Raw genomic sequence first — 14073 nt, 5'->3', positions numbered from 1 at the left:
TCATCCAGTTAAAGGTAAACCCGCCATGTCTTCACAGCAACAGGTTTGTGAGGTCAAAGTTGTGAGCGCATTTTTTCTCTTTTAGAAGAGGTTTGTAACCATAGAAGCTGCATGAGGATGATTGCCACAGTAACACTACAGCATTTATTGATCTCTCTTTCCCTCTTCCCCCGACAGCCTGTTAAACTCAAGCAATTGAGTGAGCGTGAGGTAATAAACTTTTAAAAACAGGCTCGTTTTCCATCCTCTTTCTTACTCCCTCACTTGAGAAAGGCATTTACTGTAGCTGCTCATGTGAAGCAGCACTTCACTGCTAAAGTGAATTTTTTTTTTTAAATCTGCGTTGCAATTATTGATCACCAGCCTTCTAGTCACTGATGTCGACCATGATGTTGCCTACATATTTGATACAGGGAGCTATTTCTGAATCCTTCAAGTACATCAAAAATTTAAAAGGACCAAAGAGAGAAAACTGGTGCATGCATATGCTTTTTTTGAGTATAAAGCTGCGTCTATGTGTACATTTAGTGAAACATGTATGTGTGTGTTTACCCGTTTGGTGAGCTGTGTGTCCATCATAAAGTTGTGCACATGCTTCTCTGCTTTTGTCAGTTCAAGCTTCCTGGCTACCACGGCAACAACCAAAGCAGTGCATCCTGCTCCCTGCGAGAGACAAGAGACGAGGTCAAGGTGAGAGAACACACAAACAGACACATAAAAACATTACATAGTTGTATCATTAGCAGAGGTTACATGGAACAACATGAATGATAATAAATAAGGGATTTTCAATGGATAAGCTATCGAAACATTAATTCTAGTTCATTCCAGATGAGAGAGCAATAGAAAAAGACAAAACAAACAAGTGTTTGTGAAATAGTTTAAGTAAAAGGAGCTAAATTACAAATATGTCCGGCAAAATCATAAGATATTTTGCTTTAAGAAAATGAAGACAATTTTAGGGCTATTAGGATTTTTTTTTTTTCTTTTTTGGTGTTACATTCTGTGGCATCATGCATCTGTTTCTTTTAAACAGGGAAAGCAGTGGCAGTTCTGTATACTTGGTGCCCTAAGGGAGACAAACCATGACCAATAGGGAATTTTATTTTTAAGACGGACTTTAGTTGTACAGGTTATTGTTTTTGTGTGAAAGGGGACCAGTTTTGAATCTTGACCTAACATATAACAACTTTGATGTTTAAATTCTCCTTTTGAGATATTGTTTAAATGTTTGGGGTCTGTACAGTTTTTAATGATTTGGAAAGAAGTGTCTTATGCTCACCCGGCTGCATTTATTGATCAAATATACAGTAAACAGTAATATTGTGAAATATATTAATACAATTCATAATAACTATTTGTGTTCTAATGTAATTGGAAATCTAAATTGTGATGAAAAAGCTGAATTGTCAGCAGTCAATGTTACTCCAGTTTTCAGTGTCACATGATCCTTCAGAAATCATTCTAATGCTCAAGAAACATTTCTTATTATTATCAAAATTAAAAACTGTTGTGTTGCTTAATATTTCTGTGAAATTTTTCTGTTTATCTGAAATAACATTTCCTAACATTACAAATGTCTTTACTCTTAATGTCTTGATCATTTTAATTACATCCTTACTAAATAAAGTATTAATTTCTTTAATAATTATTTTTTGTTTTTTACTGACCCCAAACTTTTGAGTGGTAATGTATACAGATGCACAGACACTTATATTCAGTATATAAACCATTTTGCTCAAATATCTGACGGGATATTTTTATGACAGTTAAGCACATTTACCCTTTATTCTCATTACCGTAATGTGAAAAACAAAATTCTCTTTCATTCTATGCAATATATATATATTTTTTTTATATTTATTTATTTATTTATTTATTTATTGCATACATTATAATGTATAAGTACTTATACATCATCTGTCATATTTGTTTACTTCATGTCATTACTGTATACAAGTAATGTTAATTTAAGCAGAGTAATTAAAATTACATACAATTATAAAATATAACTATATAATTTACATTATATCTATCGTTCGCTGGATGGATGGATTCTTGAGACTTTCTAATTTAGACTGGGAACAGAATAGGCATCACTGCAAAGACCAGGGTGATACAAAAAAAGAAAACCACACACACACACACACACACACAGAGAGAGAGGTTTATTCCCATTTACACATCACAAAAGGTGTAAACTGAAGATATCACCAACGACTACACCATGGTGGAGGTTACGGGAAAATGAGGAAATAAACCCATTTAGAGGTGAAGAGTTGGAGTGATGCAGCCAGGGAGAGAGGAATAAAATTTCAGTTCAAGAAGAAAGAAACCATAGTTCAGCACAGAAGGAGAAGAGGTCTGGGGAAAAAAAGATGGAGAGTAAAGCTACGAGAAGAGGAGGGGAGGTGTTAATGAGGTCGCAGAACTACTAATAAGAAATGAATTTGAATTAAAAAGTGACTAATGAAAGCGTGTGCATGTACTATGACTGTGTATGGCATATATGTGACAGCGTGTGTGATGCTAATGGAATGTTTTTAAACCCACTTGTAGGTCATACAGAAGAGAAACGTCAATCCAAAAATACTCTACACCCATTTCACAAGACATAAATATAAAACAAAAAGCCCATTTTCAAGAAGCACTTCTGTTGCCCATATTCAGCACTTAATAAAACATGTTGACCATCCACAAAAAAACCCTCTAGGACATCGTCAAAGTGTGTAAATGTGTTTCCATATGGCAGCTTGTATAAAACCATTCCCAGAAAAACAAAACACAAAACATTCATCTCTTAAAGTGACAAAAGAGTGTCAGAAAGATCCATTTATCCGCATTGCAGTTTTTATTTCACCTCTTTCTAGATCTGAAGGTTATTAATGAAAAACCGCCTGCCCTCAGACCGAAATACATTGAGTTAGAGCTGACAATGCTGAATCTTCAGTTATGATGCTACAGAACTATAACAATCCATTAGCCTTTAGCTGGTGTTTGAATGAGGAAGTGAGTTGTTAGAAGCTATACTGATATATAATGTCCTCAATTCCACATCTACATTTGCAGACGGGATAGACAGGTGCTCATTGCATCCCTAAATCCTTGAGCAGCACCAAGAGACTGGCAAACTAAAGCCCTGCCCAAACACTCCTGTTCCCGCAGGGCAGTGGTACAGTCCAACAGAGTTGGCCTTCGATGTTGTCATAGCAACAAGTCCCATAATTCTGCCTATAGAAAGTCATTAAAATCACTCTCAACAGTAAAAGACATCACATCCAACACTCTTTCTCTCTCTCTCATTCTCTAATACCTATTCTGTAGCGTTTCATCTCTTTAGCAGCTCACATTTAAAAATGCAATAAACACAAGAGGTTTGAAACATTAGCTGCCCTTTCAAACAATTAAGATATGTCAGTGCTATCTGGGTCAATGACACACCGCTGTTTTTTTTAATGCCAGATCTAATAAATTATTCAAAACGCATTAAACAAATAGACATCATACATACAATGACTTGAATACGTCTGCTCTACGATAAGCATGTTTTTCGTTAAAATTAATTTTAGGGGAGCATAAAGCTAAAAATGTCAAGATGATACAACTGTCCTGATATCATAATGAACAAAATTGCCTCATTAAAATTAAATTCAACAAAATAAATTATTGTGTAGTTTGGCATAATCTTTTGTTAGCATTATATAGTGATGCAGTATACTGATTTTTTTTTAACAAATGTATTTTAAAAACAGTCATGTGGTGTAACCAACATGCAAAACTAGAAATTATATCATAGAGGAGTGACTCGCTTGACTATGTGTCTAGGTCAATAAGTCTCAGAAAATAATAGATCATATGATATGATCTGTTCAGGTTATAAAAATGTCACCCCCAAAAAACTTGATATTAATTTTGTTGAATATTTAAAATTTGATATTAAATTTGTTGAATAGTTATATTTATGATTTAATAATATACTTGTTAAAAATGCATTTTATTTTATATATTTTTTTAAAATCTTATTATTATCATTATTATTAAATAATGAGTGTGTACACCCATGTTTTTAAGGTGTAAGGAAACATTTTTGTACTATTTACTTGATTGTTACACCACATTATATTTTAGTGTCATTAAATTTCAATTATTCTTAAAATTTTTTAAAAATGTTTGGTCCCACTTTATGTTAATATCCAATTCTCGCTATTAACAAACCATTAACTATGACTTCTGCCTCAATAAACTCCTAATTTGCTGCTTATTAATTGTTAGTAAGGAAGTTGTTAAGATTAGGTATTGGGTAGGATTAGAATATGGTCATTCAGAATATGTGCTTCATAAACACTAATAAACAGTCAATATGTTAATAATAGGCATGCTAATAAGCAACTAGTTAATAGTGAGAATTGGTCCCTATACTAAAGTGTTACCAAACCTTTTTTTTTTCTAAAAACTACTTTGTCAAATGTGTTTTAAATGAGAGTTTTTAAAGATGTTTCCTTTTCTTTATAATAGACATTCATTGACCCACCTACTATGTGATTGTGTGTATGTGAGAGAGAGAGAGAGAGAGAGAGAGAGAGAGAGAGAGAGAGAGAGTGCGTGTGTGTGTGTGTGTGTGTGTGTGTGTGTGTGTGATGTTGTTTGATCGAGTGTGTGTGTTTGGGAGGGAGGGTGTGTTGTTGTGTAATCAAGAGGGAAAAATGAAGATCACAAAAAACTCCCAAAATGACATCCTCTGTAGTTTCTCTGTGAGGATATTTAGAGACACTGAAACTGACAGTATGTGAAGAGGAAGAACAAATACTCCAAACATAACAACAGAGAGGAGAGAAACGAGAGAAAGTGACCTCTAACAGATATTTACAATCTGCAAACTCAACATCAAAATAAATACATCTAAACCGTTGCTATACACCACCTGTCAAGATTTCCTCAAGCACAGAGACATACAGTAAAGGCTCAGAGAGAGAGAAATACCTGGGGCTTACATTAAGCTAATGCCATTGTACTGTAAGCTAATCAGGCAGAACAATGGCAGCCCACAACTGCCTCAAAGCTGAACAAATGTGCCATCCCAGAATACACAAAAGGATTCAATCTAAAAACACTCAACGTTTGCATGCTGGTGTGTCCTGGTGTTTGCTAACAGACATGGTTGGTCAGACTGTGGTTGGTGTGCAGGTTTGGGTTTCTAGAAATAACGAGTTGGAAAACATATGTTTAGACTGTCCCTTGCTGTCGTGGGTGTGAAACCGCTGTGCTATGTGTGTGTGTTTGTGTGTGTGTTTATACCATAATTCCTGTGAGCAGACACACTCCCTTGCCACAGTAGGTGTGAGGCACCATGTCTCCGTATCCAATGGAGAGGAAGGTGATGGAGATGAGCCACATTGCACCCAGAAAATTACTGGTCACATCCTGAGCATCATGGTACCTGAGAGAGAGAGAGAGAGAGAGAGAGAGAGAGAAGCTGAGGTTCAGTTGGAAAAGATTTGATTATTGAAGGAAACTTTGAACAGGTTCTGCCTGTGGAAGGTATGGAGAAGCAATAACTGGATGTGAAATAGGCACAAATATCACATCAAAGTTTTTGCATCAAATACTTTCATACATTTCCATTCCTTAATCTGATCTGCAAAGCACTCCGAAGGAAAATCTAACTGTTTGCCCTTAGGCTTTTCCAGAAACTTCTTAAATGTTTGTTATACCTTTGTTTCAACATAAAACACAAAAATAAAATAAAATAAAACAAAACACATTAGAGTTTCCCCCATCCAGCTCATATTTATATATATTCATACATTCAGCCGAGGTAACATCATTAAAAAAGTAATGTAATTTCAGACTGTTCTGATGAAGAATTACAAAAATTAATTTTTAAAATAAAGATACATTTTTTTGTTTGAAAAAAAAAACATTAGAATTTCTATAGAGCATTTTGAAAATGTGAGAGCAGGCATACATTCATATATATATATATATATATATATATATATATATATATATATATATATATATATATATATATATATATATATATATATATATATATAGATATAGGTGCTTCTCAAGAAATTAGAATGTCATGGAAAAGTTCATTTATTTCAGTAATTCAACTCAAATTGTGAAACTCATGTATTAAATAAATTCAATGCACACAGACTGAAGTACTTTAAATCTTTGGTTCTTTTAATTGTGATGATTTTGGCTCACATTTTACAAAAACCCACCAATTCACTATCTCAACTAATTATAATACTTCATAAGACCAATAAAAAAACTTTTTTTGTTAATTGTTAGCCTTCTGGAAAGTATGTTAATTTACTGTACATGTACTCAATACTTGGTAGGGGCTCCTTTTGCTTTAATTACTGCCTCAATTCAGCGTGGCATGGAGGTGATCAGTTTGTGGTACTGCTGAGGTGGTATGGAAGCCCAGGTTTCTTTGACAGTGGTCTTCAGCTAATCTGCATTTTGGTATCTTGTTTCTCATTTTCCTCTTGACAATACCCCAAAGATTCTCTCTGGGGTTCAGGTCTGGTGAGTTTGCTGGCCAGTCAAGCACACCAACACCATGGTCATTTAACCAACTTTTGGTGCTTTTGGCAGTGTGGGCAGGTGCCAAATCCTGCTGGAAAATGAATTCAGCATCTTCAAAAAGCTGGTCAGCAGAAGGAAGCATGAAGTGCTCCAAAATTTTGTGGTAAACGGGTGCAGTGACTTTGGTTTTCAAAAAACACAATGGAACAACACCAGCAGATGACATCGCACCCCAAATCATCACAGACGGGGGAAACTTAACACTGGACTTCAAGCAACTTGGTCTATGAGCTTCTCCGCCCTTCCTCCAGACTCTATGACCTTGGTTTCCAAATGAAATACAAAACTTGCTCTCATCTAAAAAGAGGACTTTGGACCACTGGGCAACAGTCCAGTTCTTCTTCTCCTTAGCCCATGTAAGATGCCTCAGGAGTGGCTTAACAATAGGAATATGACAACTGTAGCCAAATTCCTTGACACGTCTGTGTGTGGTGGCTCTTGATGCCTTGACCCCAGCCTCAGTCCATTCCTTGTGAAGTTCACTCAAATTCTTGAATTGTTTTTGCTTGACAATACTCATAAGGCTGTGGTTCTCTCGGTTGGTTGTGTATCTTTTTCTTCCACACTTTTTCCTTCCACTCAACTTTCTGTTAACATGCTTGGATACAGCACTCTGTGAACAGCCAGCTTCTTTGGCAATGAATGTTTGTGGCTTACACTCCTTGTGAAGGGTGTCAATGATTGTCTTCATGGCAACTGTCAGATCAGCATTCTTCCCCATGATTGTGTAACCTAGTGAACCAAACTGAGAGACCATTTTGAAGGCTCTTGATTAGCTGATTGGCATGTCACCATATTCTAATTTGTTGAGATTAATTGGTGGGTTTTTGTTAAATGTGAGCCAAAATCATCACAATTAAAAGAACCAAAGACTTAAACTACTTCAGTCTGTGTGCATTGAATTTATTTAATACACGAGTTTCACAATTTGAGTTGAATTACTGAAATAAATGAACTTTTCCACGACATTCTAATTTATTAAGAAGCACCTGTATATATAATAAATTGTTTTTGACCTAATGAATTGTGTAGACCAAGAACGTGTATAAAGAAAGTATATAGGGCCAATTTCAAGTTTAAAGTCCTCTTATTTTCAGGCTCTGATGAAGTTCTGAGACCGACATGGTCAGATATGTTGGATCACAGTCCTGCAGTGTGACGGCTGCTAAGACACATGGTGACATTTTCTTATCTATGGGGGGTATTTACACCTGTTTTTTTTTTTTTTACCCAAATCATGTACTTGATGTGAGGTCTGTGTGTGTGTATGTGTGTGTATATGTATGTATTGTTTTAATGTTTTTGGATTCTCTGGTGCATAAGATTAAATAGGTAAAAAAAAAAAAAATTAACAGGAAATTTAGCTGCCTGGTGTTTGCATCATCACAGAAGTTATTAAAGGGATAGTTCAAAAATGAAAATTTTGTCATTAATTACTTACCCTCATGTCGTTTTAAACCCATGAAGCCTTCGTTCATCTTCAGAACACAATTTAAGATATTTTTGATGAAATCTGAGAGCTTTCTGACCCTGCATACATCAATGCAACTGACACGTTCAAGGCCCAGAAAGGTAGTAAAGACACTGATAAAACAGTCCATGACTTCTCTGACTTCTGACTGGATGCACTTCGGCTGGTTTACAAGCAGAAGAACATGCACACTGTGAATAAAAGGATTTTTATTAAACATTTTTTGTGATTTTGTCTGAGGGTTTGGATTGAGACTTTTTTTTGCAATTTTTTTTTTATTTGAATTAGTTATTTGAACCAGTGTATTAAGAGAGATGCATGTTCTACATCAGAACACTGGATCCTGCGTCAGCAGCATCAGACACACGTCATGATACTCTTGTGAACGTCATTGTTAAGTCAAAAATTATTCTCGTAGCTTCATAAAATTGTACAATTGAACTATGGATGTCACATGTACTATTTTAGCAATGTCCTTTACCACCTTTTTGGGCCTTGAACATGTTAGTTGCATTGCTGTCTATGCAGGGTCAGAAAGAGCTCGGATTTCATCAAAAATATCTTAATTTGTGTTCCGAAGATGAACGAAGATCTTGGAACCACAAGAGGGTGAGGTTTTCATTTTTGGGTGAAGTAACCCTTTAAGGCATCATATTAACCTCGCAAGAACGTAGTTAAAATAAGTTCATCCAGTTTGGTAATCTAAAGCCCAGTGTGTGTGTGCTGGCCTGAGTAAGAGCAGCACAGCCTGCAGGGAGACTCCTCCTCTCGAAAGGGCCTTTAACATGATGACTTTGAGTGCAGTGCATAAAAATAGAGCAGATCCCTGTAGGCTCATCTCACAACAACGCTGCCTTGATCAGATGTGGCAATTCAAATGCGCAAACCGTCACTCATATCATGCTGCTCGAGTCTGCCGCTATGAAAATAATCATCAAACCTCAGGTCCCCAATCTGGGAACCCTCAATATTTTAAAGTGTCTACCCCGAGACTAACACACATTTAGAGTTTGTAACCATGACAACACGCCTGGTAGAGTTGGAAACACCCACTCACTGGCCTTTGGGCCTAGTTTATCCCGCAGCATGGGAAATCTGTTGATGCACTTCCCGATTGGCTGCTGCCCGGAGTGCATGAGTGTCTGGAAAAGGAGGAACGCTGTTTAGATTGACAGGTCTTCTGGAAACAAGGATGTGAATGAAAGTGCTCCTTTTCTGTCTCTTTTCTTCCTTCGATCCCTCTTTCTCTCTGGTCTCTTTTCCTCCCCAGAGAAGAGCGGATGTGTAGAGCGAGTGTTTGCACACCTCAAGCGGTGTGTTATCTTCCAGGCAGTGCCACTTATTGGTGAGGATTCAGGTGAGTCCTCATTAAGCATAAGAAACTTGACAGTGTCTAGACACAATGATTCATTTGTTCATTCTTCCTCACGCTCGTTCTCTCTCTCACCTCTCACACACTCTTACGGTCCAGGCAGCGATGATCCACAGGGAGATACTGAAGACCAGCAGCACCGTGCCCGGGCATATGGTCATCAGGGTCTTCATCACAAAGCGTGTGTTAAAGTGCACCTGCAAAGAGAAAAACAGTCACATGTTAGTGATTCCTTTCAGCCTAGATGTCATTCATCACTGTCACACTAGATGAAGCTACATGACTTACAACAAGTTGAAAGAAGCTTTTACTGATGGAAAGAAGTGGCTTATAATGCTTCTAAACTGGTAAACATTATATCATGAACATGAAAAATGATACCTATGGTTTATAGCAGGAATTCTCAAATTTTATTTGTTAGTTCTGTCAGCTCCTTTGACTAAAAATACTTTCTTGAAGTTAATATCTAGAAAAAACAGTTTGTTTTTTTTTGTATGTATATTTTTTATATAGTTTTATATTGAAGATACTATAGTTTTTTTTTTATTTTTTGACTTATCGTTAATTTTGCCATGTTGTTTATTTTTATGTTCTGTATTTCTTTTTATATAATTTTTGTTAAAGTTGCATTAATTTAATTTAAGCATATTTACACCAGGGGTTTTTAATATGCCTTTACATTTTTTATTAATGTACTTAACATTGAAGTATGTTATTTTAGTACATCAAATTCAACTAAACGAAGATTAGAAATGTTGACCATGGCAAATTAGCTGAAAAAAGGTTTACATTTATCTATCAAAGAAAAACTTTGGAAAATGGATGAATAGCTAGTTATTAGCAACCTGCAGTTCCCTCACAATCTCCTTGGAGTTTGTGAACTCCATTTTGTGCATCCCTAGTTTACAGTAAAGAAAAGTATGCATGTTCTTCTTGAACTACCAGCAAAACAACAACTTAATAATAAAGTTGTATGCTTCTTATATGAATTTGTCAGACATGGAACAGGTTGTTGAATGCATATCAAACACTTACAGTATGAAGAGTTCAGATGAAAAGTGCCGTCTGAAATTTTCTTCTTAAATTAGCATTTTTATCAGGCTCCTATGTTTAGGTTCAGTAATTTTACTTTAATGGCAATGTATAGGTCCTTTTCTATTCCATTTAAGTGAAAGAACTGAACATAAATATAGGAACCTAATAAAAATGGTCATTTTAGATTAAAATTTCAGATGTCTATTAGAGGCTTTTTCATATATATACATATAGCACACTTATAAAGCCTGAAAGCTGCTTTATATGAAAAGAAAAGTAAAATTATATTATATAAATACAAATTGATCTAAATAAAAATTGACTGGTTGATAGTTTTAAAGCCAATTTACTTTCTACAAATTACAAAATAAATGCAAAATAAATTAGAAGATATATTTTCATCTCCAAAAAGGCAGTATAAGATGCTGAGGTGGTGGAGATGGGGCCCCGTTTGTCTCTTATGGTGGTCTTACTCATATTTACACCATCAAAAGCTCACATTTGGCCTAATATTTGTTGCAGCAGCTGCACTTGGAAATTTAAACAGCTGATTGAAATCAAAAGTTGTGCAAAAGTCTTTGTTATAAACATATTCACTGTGACTTCAACAATTATAATTAATGTGAAATGCTCAGTGTGCTGAAATTTCACCTCCACAGTTTTTCTTTTTCATTTTCAGTTCAGTTTGAATCTAATGTTTGAAGAACAGGGAGTGCTGCCACTGTGTGTTTGTACTTATTCCATCTATACTCGACTGAAAACAATAATATTAAATATCATTGTCATTACTATTGATTTGTGTTATTTAAAAGTCGCATAAAGGGCAGCTCTCCAGAGGGAAGGCGGAGATCTCTGAGCTAAGATGGACCACACGATCATTAATGATAAAACAGCACATGAGAGGAAAGAGAATTTGCATTTACATCTCTTTGAAACAAGAGCTTCTCTAAAAGGACAAAGTGATTACCCTCTCCAATCAGCCATTCAAATTAAAGTACAGCGGGACTCTTTCACGGGTTTTGGGTTTTTTTAATGGCACACAAGGAAAAAACTCAAACTTTGAATTATCAAACACTTGACAGCCACAGCAGTCATTCTTCAGTCTATCTTAAGCACAAAGCTGAAGAGATACACAATATTCAGAGACATCAATCAGCCATCTAAAGGAAAGCCGAGATAAAAATGAACAAATTGTGTAAAAATGAACAAACAAATAATAAATAAATAAGCTCAAATAAGCTAAAATTTCCAGAACTTGACATAATTATGCTTTTATTATGCTTTCTAAAGACTGTTTAGAAATCATAAAAATAATCACAAATATTTTAGTCGATAGTAAGCCATCATATTTGGGGGTCCAAGAAATCAAAAAGTTTAAAACCCCTGGTTTCACTGACAGTTTGAGTGTAGTTTGACTAGTTTTATTATTTAGTAGCTTGAAGCAGTTTTAAAGTAGCTTCACCAACACCGTAAGTTTGGATCAGTGTGTGAACCAGCCTATAAATGTACAATCTCTAAACCATCAATAAAGCTGACAGGTTCATCCTTCTCAAGAGACCGAACAAACCACATAAACACACACAAAACCTCTTCCTCCAGCACTGAAAACCACAGGTCTCTGTGCTCATGATTGTCCTCATAAAACCAAACTTTACTGCCCTCAGCCACACCATGTACTGCATTTTTCTCAGCTGAAGAGATACGGTCACATTTGGATGGGACAAAGGCATATTCTCCTGAAAGGATTTGTTTATTGAATCTTCGAGCAAGTGGGCCACTGAAGCCAGACAGAAAGGGAAAAGCTGGCAAGCTGATGAGGTTTGGACTAGGTTGTCTATAATACCTGAAGAAAGCTAGCCATTAGCATTCCCATTCATCTCAATGGAAGTGGCCTGGTTAGTGCGGAACCCTTCAGAAGTAAGCAATTTCACACTTTTAAGATACCTCAGAACAGGAATCATGTGATATGCTACTTGCAAAAAACATTTTAATACACTATCAATCAGCAGGGGCTAATGAGGCCATGCTAACTAGCCAAAGGAAAAGAAATGGGAAGAAAGAAAAGCCATATTCACAAACAATTGCTAGAAATAATAATTCACGCCCTAAATTCTCAGTTTTGAGTTGTTGGGTTGACCTCTGACCTTGTTGAGTGCCCCTATGCTGCGGGAGGAGGCGTCGGTGAAGAGCTTGCTATGTAGCAGCATGACTCGGGCGATGAGGTAGAGTCTAAGGAACATCGGTACAGACAGCACCATGTCTAGATCTGCCTCCGCCTGCGAGGGAGCGTAGGAGAAGGCCAGCCGCGCCCGCCACATGAACTTGAAGTCCCCTGGCACCGGGTGAACTGCGGAAACAATCAGCTCCAGAGCGATAAGCAGCACCCGCTCCATGGTCATGGCGATCCGCCAGTCATCCGCACCGTTGTCAATGACGAAGAGCTGAAGGGGAAAAGTCAGAATGGGAATGTTAAACGAAGGAAATTGAGCAGAGTTTCCCAATTTACATAATGGATATCAAAATTGCATTCAGTCTTTTAAAAGTGCTCGAGGGAACATGGCAGTCCCTAGCTGCAACAATGACATAACACAAAGAAATAAAACCAAGTCACCATAAAAGCTTTATTAACTGTTCTTTTAATCTAACACCATGTGCAAATTAGATGCAATTGTGAAAAGCAATAAAAAAGTACATGCAAGTTTTGTTCCAACATTTATTTATTCATTTTACACAAGTGTCCCATGTCTAAAAATGCTAATTATCTTCTGGATTTTAAGAAGGATAGATAGACAGACAGACAGACAGACAGACAGACAGACAGACAGATAGATAATTATATAGATAAATCTTTTTTAATTATTTATAAATAAACAAGTTACAATTTGTCTTAATATCTAAACATAATATAGCGACAGAAGATTTTGTCAGTCCTTTGTTTTCTGTTTCTGCACTGGGTGGCCCCGCCCACAGAACAATCTCATTGGTCAAAAAGTCCTGCTCAACAAATTGTACCTGTATATAGAGCTGATAAGTTTATAATCCTAAAACTAGAAAATGAATTTGTATCACCATTTGTTCCCTTGAGAATTTATAACTTTTTTCCATTTGAGGCATGTCTGTGTGTAATTTATACTGAACAAAACAAAAAATTACTCATAAACAATCATTTCAAATCATAAATATATTCATAAATCAAAAAGCACTATTTTAAAAACCCATTAGAAATTCCAGAGAGAACCCAAGGCCCAAATCATGCAAATTCTCTTCCGGATTTTACGACCGAACAGCTCTATTAAATTTAAAATACATTCTGATCGGCTAAAACCGTGTTGCTTCACACAGTATTTTTGCTTTCAGCGTGGACAGACAAATTGCTTGTCACGTTGCGCCTCTTAAGACACATGAGTGCCTCACAGCAAATGAAAGAGAGAAAAAAAAACAAAGTCCAGTTGTGCAACAACTCAAGACCAACCATTCATCACCCATTTAATCAAAAACTTCAATTGCAAATTAATAATTCAGATTAGCTCATTAGAACAACTAATAAATAGAGCTGCCGTTCGACTAACTGAATGAGTAAAGTGTGTTCTCA

At 36.0% G+C, this 14073-nt stretch overlaps 1 protein-coding gene and 1 long non-coding RNA gene across 4 annotated transcripts in view; one reads left to right on the top strand and one right to left on the bottom strand.

Moving 5' to 3' along the window:
- Positions 1–14073, bottom strand: part of LOC109067432 (small conductance calcium-activated potassium channel protein 3-like) — a 64067-nt gene that overhangs the window by 10985 nt on the left and 39009 nt on the right. For all 3 annotated transcript variants that reach the window (XM_042740930.1, XM_042740932.1, XM_042740931.1), the window contains 4 exons: positions 12626–12922; positions 9522–9643; positions 5296–5437; positions 553–663 (listed from right to left, as the gene is read on the bottom strand). In XM_042740930.1, coding sequence (XP_042596864.1) covers positions 553–663; positions 5296–5437; positions 9522–9643; positions 12626–12922 — 672 coding nt within the window. The remainder of the gene's footprint in view (positions 1–552; positions 664–5295; positions 5438–9521; positions 9644–12625; positions 12923–14073) is intronic.
- LOC122139973 lies at positions 611–9922 on the top strand. The gene is made up of 3 exons (XR_006156698.1): positions 611–690; positions 9345–9431; positions 9546–9922. It is a non-coding gene; the product is annotated as an uncharacterized LOC122139973 (long non-coding RNA).

The sequence above is a fragment of the Cyprinus carpio genome, chromosome B16, assembly GCF_018340385.1.
Source record: "Cyprinus carpio isolate SPL01 chromosome B16, ASM1834038v1, whole genome shotgun sequence".
In the NCBI taxonomy this organism is placed as follows: domain Eukaryota; kingdom Metazoa; phylum Chordata; class Actinopteri; order Cypriniformes; family Cyprinidae; genus Cyprinus; species Cyprinus carpio.
This window is presented reverse-complemented; position numbering and strand designations above follow the sequence as displayed.